The 15,171-nt window shown below is 59.5% G+C and overlaps 1 protein-coding gene across 2 annotated transcripts in view; it reads left to right on the plus strand.

The window, feature by feature from the left end:
* Nucleotides 1-15,171, plus strand: part of STS (steroid sulfatase) — a 72,225-nt gene that overhangs the window by 26,303 nt on the left and 30,751 nt on the right. For both annotated transcript variants that reach the window (XM_037027677.1, XM_037027678.1), the window contains exons 3-4: nt 13,798-13,944; nt 15,035-15,156. In XM_037027677.1, the coding sequence (XP_036883572.1) occupies nt 13,802-13,944; nt 15,035-15,156 (265 nt within the window). In that variant the 5' untranslated portion in view covers nt 13,798-13,801. The remainder of the gene's footprint in view (nt 1-13,797; nt 13,945-15,034; nt 15,157-15,171) is intronic.

Below are 15,171 nucleotides of genomic sequence, written 5' to 3' on the forward strand. Positions count from 1 at the left end.
TCGTGAGTCACTTTTCCAACTACTCTGGTATTTGACATTACATTACTTTTCCCTGTTTAAAAGACGGCAGAGGTGCTCGGTGCGGTGCACCATCTGTGCGTGGCACTGGGTGCTCGCCACCCACAGCCCAGTCTCCGCCCGTCCCCCTAGACTGGAGCCCAGGAATGCCATTGCTCTGGTGACAGATGCAACGTGGAGCCCCGCCCCGGTTGCTGTGCCACGTAGGTTCTTCACGCACCGTGAGCACGTGGCAGGGGCTCGTCCCCACGAGCATTCAGAACGTGGCCTCACAGGCCACGGTTTCTCTCCCCTGGAGCGGGGCTCCCCTGGCCCGGTAACTGCACGGAATCTTTCTGCACCGGGGCGCCCCAGGCTGTGCGGTCTGTTCCCTGCTCCCACTCCGAATCCGTCTCGGCGTGGGGCGCCCACGCAGGCCTGGCTCGGGTGCTGTGTGTCTGCGGACCCCCGTCTCCCTCAGGAGCCCCAAACTGCAGACCGTAAAGCTATACGTTGGCTCCACGTTCTTAATAATGAGCGTGCAAACACACCCACGGGAGCAAGGCATCCCGTTTCCACGGAGGCGGCTACCGCCGCACTCCGCCGAGCCCTTCGTTGGCAAGCGTTACCTCCGCTCTAGGGAAACGTGAGGGACGGGAGCCCCGATGTACGGGCCCGGGCCGCCTCTGTGTCCTCACAGACTGACCCCAAATTCCATGAATTCCCAAGTTCGTGGGTGGCGGTGGTTGTTACGATACTGTTGTCACCAATGCGACGATACGACTCTGCATCTCCCCTTGCGTCCAACCCCGATACCACTGTGTTACTGTGTCTGTACTAACTTGTATACTTTGTGTCTCTATTCTGACTCCGTGAGCAACCCTGAATTTGGCGACATATGGGGATGTACCGCTCAGTGTCCTCTTGTTCTCATCCCCTGCTCTCATCAGTGACAGAGGAGTATTTTTCCCTCCCCTGAATTCTACATTTTTATAACCCTCGCTGAGTCTCTGGGGGGGTCCTTGTACTTTTCTCGTCTGTCCTCAGAGGTGGCGGCGATTGGATGAGTTTAAGTTCGCCGGAATCTTTCATAGCAGGTGCACGGGGGGGGGGGGGCCGGCCGGTTGTCATGCTCTCTCAGGGTTCTTTCCTTTGGGGCTCTAACCTTCTCCGAAATAAAGAAAAAAAAACTTTACCATATACAGTTACTGTGCATTTACAAGTCAGGTGGCATCTCCTTCCATGCTTGTGTCCTTGGCTTTTTAAAATCAATATCCTACCTGGTATTCTGAGAAATGGGAGAAAAAAACCAAACCTTTGACTGCAGAATAAATGTATTTTCAAGGACATTTTCCTTTGTTAGCAAGAGAAAATCACTCAATACCGTTCTTAGCTTCTGGAGGCATGAGCATGCGAACGCGCAAGAGAAGTGTTAAGCCCTTTTGGTAAAACGGCTCATCAAAATGATCGCTAAAAACTCATTTGGAGCCACCCCGCATTTGAACTTGTAGAGAACGGGACGAATGTCGATGTGGGGGCCATTCTGGGCTTTAGTTCATGGTAAAGATGATCGCGTGTCGTCTTCGTTAGGGACGTTGAGAAGCTGGTTCGGGCTCCAGTGTCTGTTCTTGCTCCTCATCGTTGGGAAATGGGGCCGAATCACACGTTGGGTGGCTCTTCTGCCACAATACTGGCACGCACTCAGGAGCTGGGGCGCAGCTCCCTGATGAAAATGTGCCGTGGGACTTGCCGGAAGTGGTGACGAATATTCTGTACGGTAACTGTCGCCTCTCTGGTCTGCGGTCATGTTGTGTCACACAGCCCCTCAGCGTGGCAAAGGGCACGCATCCCCTCCCCCTCCCTCGCTCGTCTCCGTGCTCGTCTGTGGGCGTGGGTTGGGGGCTGTGTGGGCACGGTGAGGGGTCTCAGGGGGGCCCCAGTCTGGTGGTCATTACTGTGACAAGCACAGAGACCCCACCAGGCCGCTCGGCCACGGGGAGTGAGTGATTCCACTGGCCGTCCTGTCCGCTTGTAGGAGGACGGTCTTTATCACATGCGTCCCTTCTCCATCACAGTCCACCCGTGAGTGCTGGGCACCTGGGGGTTTGCTTTCGCATGGGGGAGGACACTTCCCCCCATGTCCACAGCTCTTCCCGCAGGGCTAAGAATGAGGCAGACATGAGGCACAGGGGGGAGATAAAATGACCCCATGTGATATGTCCCTGTGCACGGGCCCTGCATGCGTGAGAGGTCAGACACAGCGAGGGGGCAAGGGCCAGTCAAGGGGGCACCCCGTGCTCGGGGTCAGGTAGGCGCCTCAGGCTTCCGCAGGTCGTGGCACACCTGCGCAGGGGTCACTCATCCATCCACCCTGCAGGCAGGTCGGAAGAAGCCGTCTCTGACGGTTCTCACTCTGGGCGAGCCGCCGCCTCCCGGTTCTGCCAGGCAGTGCAGGGAGGGGCGAACTGACGTTGCCTTTGGCGCAAAGCTGTCTGCCGGGTGCTGAGGCGCACGGCGGGGCCCCTGTGGCCACCCCTTCCACGTGTCTTTCGGGGCCCCACCGTCCCTGCTTCGGGGGCCAGCTCTGCACATTAGCTGCATTTGCGCTGGAAAGCGCCTTGGAGGCACCCTGTGCTGTGGCGATGACTTTCGGGCAGGCAGAGCTGGCCGAGAGGCAGTGTCTTTGGACTGGACCAGACAGTGGAGACCTAGAACCTGACCTTGGGCGGCAGCGGGCTCAACAGGAAAACAACCCCCAAACCCAAGTCGTCGTGAAGAACTCAAGCGTGTTCACTGTTGGTTAACTTCAGCTTCAGGCTCACGAGAACCTTCGGCCCCTCCCCTTCTGACCTGGAAGGACTGTAAGGGGGGGCCTGGCCCAGGGTCAGACACGGTCAGAGATGACCTCCTGTGGCCTGTCTGCAGGGCAGGGCGAGCGGCTGACCGCTGGACAGCTGCTGTCCCTGAAAGGCCCCAGGGGTGACAGGGGGGAGCCCAAGCCCAACCCGTGCAGGCTGCCCCCGGTTCAGTGCCCAGTCCCTCACCATGCGAGCTTCCTCCCGCAAGGAACGGTTAGGTCAGTCCTCTGTGCCAGGCATGTATTCACCACTGAGCGTGTGCTTGTGCCTGAAGGATGAGGCCTTGAAAGGATGTCTGTGAAAAAGGGAGTCTTACTTTTCTGTGATTATGTGACCAGGGCCAGCTGCACGGCACTGGGCAGAAGACCGTGACGTGAAACTCAGAGCCCATCAAGAGGAAGTCAGCCTGAAATGGGGCCTCTCCGGGCCCAGTGCAAGCCGGGGTTCGCTTTCCTCTCGTTCCCATTCGTGCAAAGGGTCACGTTGGAGGGTTTGGGACATTTTACTCTGACTCCGTCTGCATGGGCAGGAAGATGATGTGGTACATTCATACTTTGGAGGCTTTGGATCTCCTAAAAATGAGCAGAACATTTGACAAATACAAGAATGTGTGAAGAACCACGTACAGGCCCTGGTAGTCCGGCTCAGTGGAAGCTCGTTACTGATCAAATCATCTTATCTTTCTTTCCACGTACGTGTAGACATACGTGTGTACGTGCAGCCACAGAACCCATACGTTGTCCACATAGAAGTATGTTTTTAAATCTGCAGTCATGCCGCCCTTACTTAATGTCAGAGTCTGCCTGTTCGGACCTAAAGTTATCCCAGGAAGCTTTTCTCCCTGGCAAAACGCTCTTCCGGAGTCCAGATGTGAAGGTCTGCGTAATATGCCCTCGTGGGATTTATTTCACCTTTCCCCGGTTGCAGCCTCACGGATGTCTAACTAATATTATTAATTGGTGGGAACATACTGGCAAATGCCGTGTGTGTCTCGGGATTTTCACAGCAGCGAGTTCTACAAACGGAAACCCGGGTTCAAAGGGCGTGGACGTGTGGAGACCCTAGGTACCCCTGCCAGAGGGGCTCCCTCCGTCTGTCCGAGTTCACGCCGCCACGCCCGTGTCACGCCTTCACACCCATGTGTGTGTTCCAAGATACAGTGTTAGCTCACGCACCCTGTTGGCCAAGGGGATAGATTAAAACCAGCATTTCCCCCGTGTTTTCATTTTAATTTTGAGCACTACCGAGACTGAACACGTTTCCTGTCTACGTCCCTTTCAATTGTTCCGTGGTTCTTGGTCGGACGGTTTTTAATTAGGAGCTGATGGCCCCTTGCTTCCCGAGTCCCTCCGTGTTTGCCTGTGTCCACCAATTGTGTCCGCTGGCCTGTGCCATCTAGGACCACGGGCCACAGCCATGTATTCCCTCCGGACTGGAGTGGGCCCCCCCACCCCCGCCCCAGTGCAGCTTCTGCCGCCTCTTGCTTTGGCCAGCGTGGATGGGCGTGGGCGTGCCCGCTGCCCGGCGCTCATGGGGGACGGAAGGAGAAATACCAGATTCAGAACCATCTCCCACACGACGCAGTCTTCGGAAGTGTCTGAACATCCAGGCCAGCCCCGTGCAGAGCGCTGGGTGTCATGTCCCTCTGGGAAGCTTCCCTCCGGGGGAAAAGAGAAGGAATGGGAATTTAATCATCGCCATGGTTACTCTTGGTGTTTCACTGTCCCCCAAGCTAGAGGTGACGTCTCCATCTGGGTGTTTGTCCTTGGGGATGTAAATAGGAGCGTGCAAGAGCCAGACACGCAGGCAGCTGGGCGTGAGGGGCCCCTGCACAGGCTGTGTGGCAGGATCCCCGGGGGGCAGGGAGCACCGGCCGCTTGGCGGAAGCTCGGTGTTGCGGGTGTGAATGGGGCCCGCTGGTCCCGTGGTGGCTCTGCCGTAGGATTGCAGGTTGGAGACCGTTTCGCCTCATATTGTTCCACCATGGTTGGCCTGTACAGCTCTGTGTGGCTGGGGAAAGACCAAAGGCACTCCGAGTGTTCATTTTTGCTCACGGGGACGGCAGAGACGCGGGACTGCGCCGCTCACCGGAGCTGATGGAGGCCGTGCAGCAGGGGAACGGAAGCCACGAGAAGCTCGTCCGCCCTCCAGCCTGACGGTGATGTAACTGGCATCCCTGAGAGGGGGCGGCCGCACACCTGCCCCGATGGTTGTGACAGCGGTGCTGGTTACGTGGCTTCTGCCGCTCAGCCACCAGGACACTCCGACGGGAAGGGAAGGTTCATTTTGTGTGAAAATCACAGTGGGAAAGGGCTCCAGCTCGGCTGGTCCAAGAGGCCCCTCCTACCAGACACACAGACAACCACTCCTGGCTCAGGAAGTGGAGGGGGCTGTTCAAGAGGAAGTTGGCCAGGGGGGGATGTACTGTGGCCGTGAGGACCGCAAGGGTTGGAAGGCTGGCCATCTGGCAGCTTGTGACACGGAGGAAGCCGGGCAGGTGGAGGGAAGGGGCCCCGGCTGCACAGGGGACCGGACAGGCGTGCCCCCCAGCGCCACCTGCTCTCGGGTCAGCCTGCCCACGGGCCCCGGCTGGGGCTGCGGCCAAGCTCAGCCTGGCAGGAAGGAGCCCGACTGAACCAAAATTTTATTCACAGCCACTTTGTTCCCATCGAGCAGCAGGGACAAGCGATTCGGTGAATCGTTTAGGAGACAAAGAATGGGAATCGAACAGCTGCGTCTGCTCTTGTGCCAGGTCGGGTCAGGGGCGGGGAGAATGTCCCCTCTCGTCTTCCTGACCAGACTTCCCAGCACCACGCCGCCGAGACCTGATTAACGGGAGAAGAACGAATCGAAGACAGGGGCAAAGGGGATCAGGAAGGACAGCGCTCTCGGCAGCGACGGGCCAGCCAGCTCTTTGTAGTTTTTAGACAAAGATATGACCCCCGTGGGGAGCAGTGACAAGACAAAGACACTTAGCTCTGGGTACGCACTGCTGAGGAGTCGGCACACCGCTGGGGCCCGGGCAGGTGGTGAACCAGTAAAGGAGGAACGTGGTTTGCTCTACAAGGTGCTCAGCCCTGGACGCCTCCCCCGCCGTGGTCAGGGGGTCTCTCTCCCTCTCTCAGCCCGGCAGCAAGGACGGCAGCTCGTCCAGGGAGATGAACTTTCTGCATCCAAGGAGACAGGGAGGTCAGTGTGCCCCTCCCGAACCGGCTGCTGGTCTGCAAACTGCGATCCAAAGGGACCAGCATGTCACCGGCCCTGGGCCCCGACAGGGCGCACGGGGCCTCCCTGAGGGGCGGGCAGGCGGTGTGCCATCTCACAGAACACAGAGAGTGAGCGCCTCTCTTACCTCGCCGCGTTCCACGAAATCGCCATTGTCAGCGGCATCGTCACTTCAGCCCGCAGCATCGCCCTCTGTTTGTTGCTGAGCTGAGAGGCGGCAGGTGTCCTAGGAAGGCGCTGAGGGGACGTGTCCCCAGGCATGTCTTTCCTGCACCAGCGGCCCACGCCATCCCTGGGCCACGCCCTACCGCAGAGCCAAGCCTGGACGCCCCCATTTTGTCTGAGGAGCAAGGCCAGGACTCGGCTGGACAGGCCCGCTTCCCAGGGACAAGGCCCTGCTGGTGCAGAAACCAAGACCCAAGGGTCGGGAATGGAGTTGCTGGACCATCAGCCTACAGCCCCGGCGAGGGGTGCACCTTGGCTGATGGCTTTACCTGTGAAACCAACGGACCTGCCAGTTGTCTCTACCAGGGTGGCGGCGTACTTGTTGTTGAAAATCTGCCGCTGCTTGGTCGTTTCCATGGACGGCAATGATTTTCTGGGAGGCTCAGCAAGGGGGGGCTTAGAAGGCGCCGTAAACGGGACCAACTAGTGACATGCAAATCGTTTTTATGGTTGCTTCAAAGCATTGGAAGGGCCCCCTCAGCGAAGGAGCTCACCAAGTCGTTTGTCAAGGGTCATCTTCCCCTTGCATTGATTTCCCCAGGCGACCTCATCCGGTGGTCCAGCGTCGTGGTGTAGGCAGGGCGCCCCGTGGAGAGGCAGACCAGGGTGCTCCACGGGCTGGGAGGCGTTCTCACTGCCCAGCTCTGGTTTCTCCTTTCCGCTTCCACGTCGCTCAGATGCGTTGTATCAAAACCAGTTTTCGGCTGACGGCGGTTTTGAAACGCCCCCTACGAATTCTACTCACCGGTTGTCAACGTGTATAGATATGGTTTCCACCAAGGGCGCCGATGGCCTGTGGAAGACGGGGAACGTGCTTGCATTCTTTGATGGATTCTTTGATATCTGTACTATGATGACGGATGTCATCTGTTCAACTGTGACAGGTGACGGCCGAGGCCCTGTGGATTTCACTCTGCTTTGCAGCTGGCTGCTGGCTTGTCATGGGCGTGGGGGAATTCTCTGTGCTCCCTCCTGCCCTGGGTTGGGTCAGGGCCCAGGGTGAAAGCCCGGAGTGCTGGGGGGAAGGGGTGGGCAATGGGGCGGGGCGCAGACGGATGGCCTTCTCGGACCCCGGTCCGTTGTCCATCCACGGCTGAGGCAATCCAGAAAGTGTGGCCGGCTTGTGCCATGAGAAGGGGCACGCTCACATGTGCCCCAGGATGAGCGGACCTCCGAAACACGGTGCTCCGTGGGAGAAGCCAGACTTGCGGGGCTGCACTGTGCATGGCTCCGTGGTGAGGAGGGGCACCGAGGCGGATCTGTGCTAGCCAGGGGCAAGCAGGAGGGGACAGGGGGCGGGGACCGCTGCCTGGGTGCGGGCGGTATGGGGGCACTGGAAATGGTCTGGGACCGGACAGAGATGACGGTTGCACCACCCGGCGGACGTGCTGAGTGCCACGGAGAGGTATGCTTTACAGAGCTGCAGGCGGTGACCTTGCTGGGATTCGAACCTGAGCCCGATTTTACCAGTCACTGTGACCTGGAGGCCTGGTGCCAGCTCAGTGAGCTGGGCCGGGGCGTTCCTTTACGTTTCTGGGTCTTGGCTGGGAGGGAGGCGGACGGCTTGTTTCCCGGACACAGCCAGCATGCGCACACACATTGCAGTGAACAAGGACACGCGAATGGGGCTTTGTAACCCCCGAGACATGGAGCGGGATCCTGGAGAAGCCTCAGCAACACCCACATAGGTCTGCGGGAACCACATCGACTGCCTAGGCTGGTTTCTGGGTCCCAGGGTCCACTTCGGTGGGGAAGGAGAAGGACCGTGGGCTCCCCAGTCCCCGGGACTGGGGTGGCCGATTCCAGGGACAGAACCGTGAAGGCAGGGCCTGCCGCCGGTCAGGGCACCAGGGGCTGAGCCAGTGTGGACACCCACACACTGAAGGCTCTTATCTGGGTGGCCCCCTGGCCAGGCGTCGAGGTCTGGCCAGCTCAGATGCCGATCAGGCCGTGCATTCGGGCTGCCCACCAGCGTACTCTAAAAAGAAAGGTTTAAAGAAGAATCCTGCGTCCGTCCTTCCAGGCCCCATGAGTTATACGCACACGTCTTGGCTGTTCAACTCTGCGGCGCTGAGGTGACAGCCTGGGGCAGGCCGGGAAGGGCCCCGTCCTCCCCCGAGGCACACCCCGGCGGGCTGTCCTTTTTCTGGGCGCCTCGCACCTCGGGGAACTCACAGGCTGGCCGGAGTGTGAGCTCAGGGGCCGCAGCTGGCTGGCCGCCCACTCTCAGGGTGTCCTGGGGCTTCCCCGGCCCTTGCCGTCTTCCCCCATCTGGTCGTTTACTCCGTCCGACTGGGCCCCGCCGCCTGAGAGCTGACGTAGTGTTGTTATCTGTACCAAGTCACCGCCCAGCTACAGGGCTCCCGCCCCGCAAGGAAGGTGTTGGGGCCCACACGGGGCAGCTGCAGAGGACTTAGGAGGGACGTGTCCAGCCAGCATCGGGGAGAAGGGCCGGATCAGGACACAAACTGCGGGCTTTTCCTTTTCCACCAAATGTCTGCACCCGGTTTTCTGTGCTTTCCTGTGGGCCACCCAGCTGGGCATCGTCTCCCAAGCCTGCACAGGCCCATCTTGGGCCTGGACGTAGGAGCGGGTGAGGGAGGTGGGGGTGGGGAAGGGTCTCTGAGAAGCCCCCCCACCCCCCACCCCCCCGGCACAGGGAGACCCAAGAGGGCAGAGTCACACTATGGAAGTGGCTGAGGCCCAGAGCCCAGGCAAAGTTCGCGGGCCAGGCAGCCAGGCAGCCAGGGCGCCCATGCCTGTGCCAGAGGGCAGTCGGAGCCTCCTCATGCGCCTGAGAGACAGCTCCCTGGGGGCTTTTTGCAAGGGTTCGCACCCAACGCGTGACGGGTGCACCTCACGACCTTCATTGCCCCCAAACACATGGGGCTGCTCTCCCTCCACACCATGCACCGTGGCCACTGGGCCAGCGACGTGGGGCCTGGAGGGGTCCTGGCAGGGGGCCTGGCTGGGAGTCAGGGAGTCTCCAGTCTCCCCGAGACATCAAGTTTTCCTCCGGCTGCTCTGAGGGTGTCAAATGTCAGCAAAGAGCTTGGGCAGGGCTTACTTTTCACAACATGCTCTTTCTTTATTAATACTCCTGAATGAATCCCACGGGATCCAGGGTAGTGGGTGTAGTTTAGTGGAAGGCGAAATCCAAGGGCCAGGAGGCCAGCTCCTTACTGAGCGTCGGCACACCCAGGGCTCCCGAAAGAACGAGGGCGGGAGCCCGCCGCTCGGAAAATCACAGGCCGTGTGGGCTAGGTGTTTGGATCTGTACCAGCGCGCCCGCTGAAAACCACACTTAGATGTTACTCTTTTTTCCTGCCCGGGTATCAGACGGTTTTTCTCGGTGAGGTTCGATAAAACGGGACATCTGTTCGGTCATACCTCGCTCACCAAATTTCATCTCTCCGTAGTCTGAATTGAGCGAAAAGCTCCATTTTTTCCCCCCTCTGGATACAATACGGCTCGTAAGGAAGGCTTTTCCCTGGTTTTCAACGCATCACCCAAACGGACCCACAGCGCGGGCCTCCCCGTAAGTAAGCCCGGTGTGCTCTTCCCCTTATTTCATCGGCCAGTGTACTCAACCAGTTTAATGGGATGGCTTCTCCAGTGAGGAAAGCGTCCTTTTGTCTCTCTCCTTGGTCATGATTCGGTTTGAGGAACAGCTCCTTTCTCGCAGTCGTTTTGTTTCGTTTCGTTTTTTTAATCTCCCTTTTGGGCCACATTCCATGTGTTGGGAAACGTCATTGCGTTCCTGAACAACACGGGGCACGCTTTTCATGTTCGGGAGCCTGTTCACTGAATGGTTACGTGCTTTTATCCACGAAGTCTCTTTGAATCGTTTAAAATGCCTTTATTAAGACTTTGTTCTAACGTGTGCTCGTGGGAAACAGGGGGGTCTTATTCCTCGCACTGGGGATAATTCATACGTCGCGGGATTCTAAGAGGCAGCAAACACGCTCCAAGCGTCAGACCTTCCTAATTGGGCTGATGGTATTCCCGTCCCCAGGCCGGGTGGTGTCTGCCCGAGGCCCATTCCGAGGGGTTATGAATAGTACCGGGTCCTTGTGTGCGGACCCAAAGCACGGGGCCACGCAGGCATTGATCCAGACATAAATCGCGATGAATGGGCTTTCCCCTCCTGGGCTTCCTGTTGGTATAAAAGTTTTGCCTGTGCACTGATGCTCCCCACGAGGCGCAGACACTGGGCGTGCCTGTGTGCAAGGAGCACACCGCCGTGCGAGGGACCCCAGCTTTGGGAAAGGGTGCGTCCCCGTGCGCCCCAGACTCTTTCCTGTCTGCCTGCTTCCCGTCCCCAGCACGCTCTCCCTGTCTGAATATTGGTAAGCATCGTCTGCTGATGACGGTCCAGGGGGGCCTCTCTCCTCGCCGACCTGCCCCGACCCTATCCAGGAACCAGCGTCAGGGCAGGGGCAGGGTCCTGGTTGGAGTTAGGTCGTGGCATGCACGCCTGCTCCACCCTCTGGCCCCTCCGTGCGACACCAGGCAGCAGCCTGACTGTCTGAGGGTGCCCACCAGACAGGCCTGTCGCCCCAAACGACACCTCACTGCCTCCCCTGCCTTCTGGGTCGGGGGAGACATCCTTCCCGGGGTCACAGCTCCCTGCTATTCCCAAGACGCTTCCGCACCCCACAGGGAGGGTTTTTCCTGGAAGGGCAAGCAAACGTGCCAGAAATACGGCCCGCCTCGGCAGGACTCAGCCATTGGCACGTGGAGGAAGTCATATCATGTCCCCTGAGTGATTCTCTGACTCTCATGCATCTAAGGTTACACATGTTATATATACGTAAATGTGTACATTCAGGTGCATGCCTTTGGACACATACACGTAGAGGATATTATATATATACTTTTGTACATGGGGAACAAAAGCCAAACCGCAGCAGCACATAATCTATTTGCGAGACCTCAGAACGGATTTGAGTGTACCGTAACAGCTCGGCGGCCCCAAGGAGGTCTCTGAGTAATCGCAGTTTTGGTGGGATTGGAAATGTTGCTCCGTTTAGCTTCTCTCGGACTCGTGTGTCTCTGGGCTCCCGGGCGTATGTACGTTTTTCTGTGCCCGCCGCTTTCCACTTGGACGTGTAAAACACAAATCCGCCCTCGCGTGGGCGGCGAGCCGAGCGATGTCTTTTTAAATGACTGTGTGAATTCCCACCAGTCACTCCTAACGCAGTGTCTTTGGAGAATAAATCCAGCGTGACTTATCTGGGGAGGCAGCCCCACGGGGAGCTGTGTTCGGACCCTCGTTAGCACAGCCGAGCCTCCCACCGTGAGCCGGTGCCCCCCCCCCCCGCGGCTATGCGGGAAGAGGCCACAGAACTCAGGTGCAGAAATGCCAGGGGTTTAGGCCCCGGTCTCCGTGGGTCGGGTGTCTGGGCCCAGCTCACTGGTGCTCCTGCTGCCCTCAACGTGCCGACCGGGGCAGTGGTCCTCCGAAGGTTCGACCAGGGTGGGAAGGGTGTGCAAGCCCACTCAGGGGGCTACGGGTGGGATCCCGACCCTCGCAGGCTCGTGGCCTGAGGGCCTCCGTCCCTGACGCCTGTTGGCTCGAGGCATCGCGCTTCCTTGCCACGGGGTCCTTGGACGTGCCGACTCAGGTCCCCCAGAGCCAGCGCGAGGCAATGTCCGCTGGCAAGACGGACATCAGAGTCTCGCGTGTGGCCTCATCACGGGAGTGACGTGCCCTCACTTCCTTGTAGTCTGCTCCTTAGAACCCAGTCTCCAGGTCCGGCCAAGCTCAAGGGCAGGGGATCCTACGAGGTGTGATGACCAGTGGGGTGTAACAACATTGCTGGTGATGACTGCAGCTAACCCCGGCTGGCCCCTCACGTGCTTCCCTAATGGCGTCTAGCACCAAATCTATAAGTTTGTCCTCGGCGTAATCCTCCTCCAGCGTTATTAGGACTGGCCCCACATTACAGGAGAAAATGCAGACAAAAGAGGCGTTTGTGGAAGTGAAACAGATTGCGTTGAATCGTCAGTGAATGACTTTTCGTTGCGAAGGTGGAGCTGGATGACGATACTCCTACCGAGTTGCACTTGTGTGGTGCTCCGTCATCCCGGGCACCTCTGATTTCGTTCGCTTTCGTTTCCTTGGGCGAGCAGACAGGCTGATGCCCCGCTCCACCCCCTGCCCGCTGCCCGCCCCGCTTTGTTGCGAAATAATGAACAAATACAGTGATAAGCGTATTATTGGAAGAGCAAACACGATGTGTGATATACAAACGCGTTTACGCCAACCCACCCCTTTGACCTCTCGCGGAGCGATCACTTCTGTGGAGGAGGAGCACACCTAGGGTCCTCTGTTCACACAAGTTTCAGCTACGTAACGGGGCATCGTTCACGCTCATCACAACACTGGGCACGAGCCCCCCGGCATTCACTCATCTCACTCCTCCCAGTGTGTGCCCTTTCACCGTCCTCTCCCCAGGGCCCCCTCTCCCCCAGCCCCTCACACCCAGAGTTCTACTCTCTGCTTCTGTGGGTTCAACTTTTGTTTGGTTTCTTTTTTGCCTTTTTTTTTTCACATTCTACCAATGAGAGAGACAGAGGGCATTTGCCTTTTTATGTCTGGCTCGTTTTCCCTGGGACAACTTTCTCCAGGTCTATCCATGCTGTCTCAGATGGCAGGGGTTCCTTTTTCAAGGCTGCGTAGTATTCCGCAGGGCCTGCAGCACATCCTCCTTCCGCATTCATCCGCCCACTGAAGTTTGGGTTGTTGGCATAGGTTGGCTGTTATAAGCCACGCCGGCATGAGTAGGGGGTGGGGTGTCCGGCTGCAATCCTGTTGTCGTGGAAACCAATCCTCCGCCATCCCAGCTGACTGCTCGGGGGCAGAGACGCAGCCTCTGGCAGAAGGTGGGTGATGGAAGGTGATCCGCGGCTGAGCCCGGGCCGTGGTGTCGGCCACGCCAGTTGGATGGGGTCCCGTCTGCGACTCCTGGGCCCGGCCCCTTAGCCGGCAGCCAGGCCCCCCAGACTCTGCACCCCATACTCCTTGCCTTTGGAAGGATTTGCGCTCGCTCGTCTCCATGTTTCCCTGGCAAAAGCCACTAGGCCGATTCTGCCAGCCCAGTTTAGAAAGAAAAATCGCCCTGAAAATGTGACCTTCCTGAAAGGGGCGTGTTTCCAGGGCAGGGCTTAGCTGATGACGGAGCCCACCTTCTAAAAGGAGACGGCGGGTGTGGCCGAGTTCATCAGTCCAAGCAGGTGGCATGTGTCGGTCCAGGGGGCAGTCAGGGCGGCACCGCCCTCCAAGCGGACGGAGAGGTTTGCTTGGGGGACAGACCCAGCGGGGAGAGGAAGACGTGCTTTTTGCCCGGTGATGTCTTTGAGCGTGTGACTCTGGAGACGGGCCGCCTCGTCAGAAACGCGTGTGGGGGGGAGGAAGGCTCCAGAGAAGGGGCTGAACGGCCCCCCGCCGCACGCACGCGCCCTTCACCTCTGCCTTTGGGCTTCGCAGGAAGATGCTGCTGCTGCTGCTGCTGCTGCTGCCGCCATTGCTGTGTGAGGCTGGGAGCCCGGCCGCCCGGAGGCCCAACTTTGTCCTCATCATGGCGGACGACCTGGGCATCGGGGACCCTGGCTGCTACGGAAACAAGACCCTCAGGTAGGGCCACGGTGTCAGCCTGCGGCTCCGGGCGTTCGGTGGGCGGGTGTGGCCGTGCGCGAACGCGGTCGTCTGGGGACACCCTTGGCTAGATCACCAGAGAGACAGCCGGGGCGTTCCGTCTCCCCGGCGGCTCCCTGGCTGCTTCCCCACCTGGTGCTCATTTTCCCTTCCCTTCGGTTCACTCCGTGTATCTCGTCTCTTTGTCTTGGCCTCCAGCTGGGTTTTGAGGGCTGTCGTGGGGGCCTCGTCCCATCCCTCCCTGTCCCCTCTGACCCGCAGCCTGTCCACGCCCTCGCCACCAGGGCTGTCCACCTCCTGGGCCATACCGCCCCACCCGTGTCCGAGTGCCGGGCAGTCTGCCGTGACTTCCCGAGGTGACGGGCCCACCCGTCCCTGAGAAGGGGCCCGGGTGTCTTAGCTCGCACAACCCGCCACCCTGGGAGACGGCCCACGAGCAGGCCTTTGCTAAAACCTTCGCCCAAACCACGAGGCGACCAACCCTGTGAGGGATTCGCAGCCTGCAGCTCCTGCCCACCAGTGTGCCGCCCCTCGTCCGGGGCCACGCACAGCCACAGTCGCTGCTGTTCACGGGCACACACACACACACACACAACCCCAGGACCCCCTTCCCCCCGAGGCAGGTGCCGCCAGAGCAGAGGCTGCCGACACTGGTTGGGGGCCTCCTATTGGCCGTGGCTGGAGAGCGGGGGCCAAGCTATGTTCAGGCTTTCTCGTTGGGGGCACGGAAGTACCTGGAGGGCATGGAGTGGGGTGGCGTAAGGCTTTGAGCTGTCTCTCGGCCCCTGCTCAGACGAGCTCGTTTCCACACGGGCTCCTCCGCTCGGACCCAGGGCTGCAGGAGCGGCCGAGCTCAGACCCCCTCCTGGGGCCAGGGAGGCCTCCGCGTGGGTTCGCCCTGCTCCTCAGGGTCTGGGTTCTGTGCCCCCCGCCCCTGCTCTGCCACGCTCTCTCCGCCCCACGCCACCCTCGCCATCCCTGGATTCCCGAGAGGTGACTCGTTATGAACAGCCACCGAGAAAGAGGCTCTGTCCTCGTCCTCGTGAACACCGTGGCCCCTCTGTCCTAGGACCCCCAACATCGACCGGCTGGCCCAAGAGGGAGTGAAGCTGACGCAGCACCTGGCGGCGTCCCCGCTGTGCACCCCGAGCAGGGCCGCCTTCATGACGGGCCGGTACCCCGTCCGCTCAGGTATCCGCCGCGCTG

This window comes from Sturnira hondurensis, unplaced genomic scaffold (assembly GCF_014824575.4).
Source record: "Sturnira hondurensis isolate 20B ecotype Veracruz unplaced genomic scaffold, ASM1482457v3 Scaffold0019234, whole genome shotgun sequence".
Lineage (NCBI taxonomy): Eukaryota > Metazoa > Chordata > Mammalia > Chiroptera > Phyllostomidae > Sturnira > Sturnira hondurensis.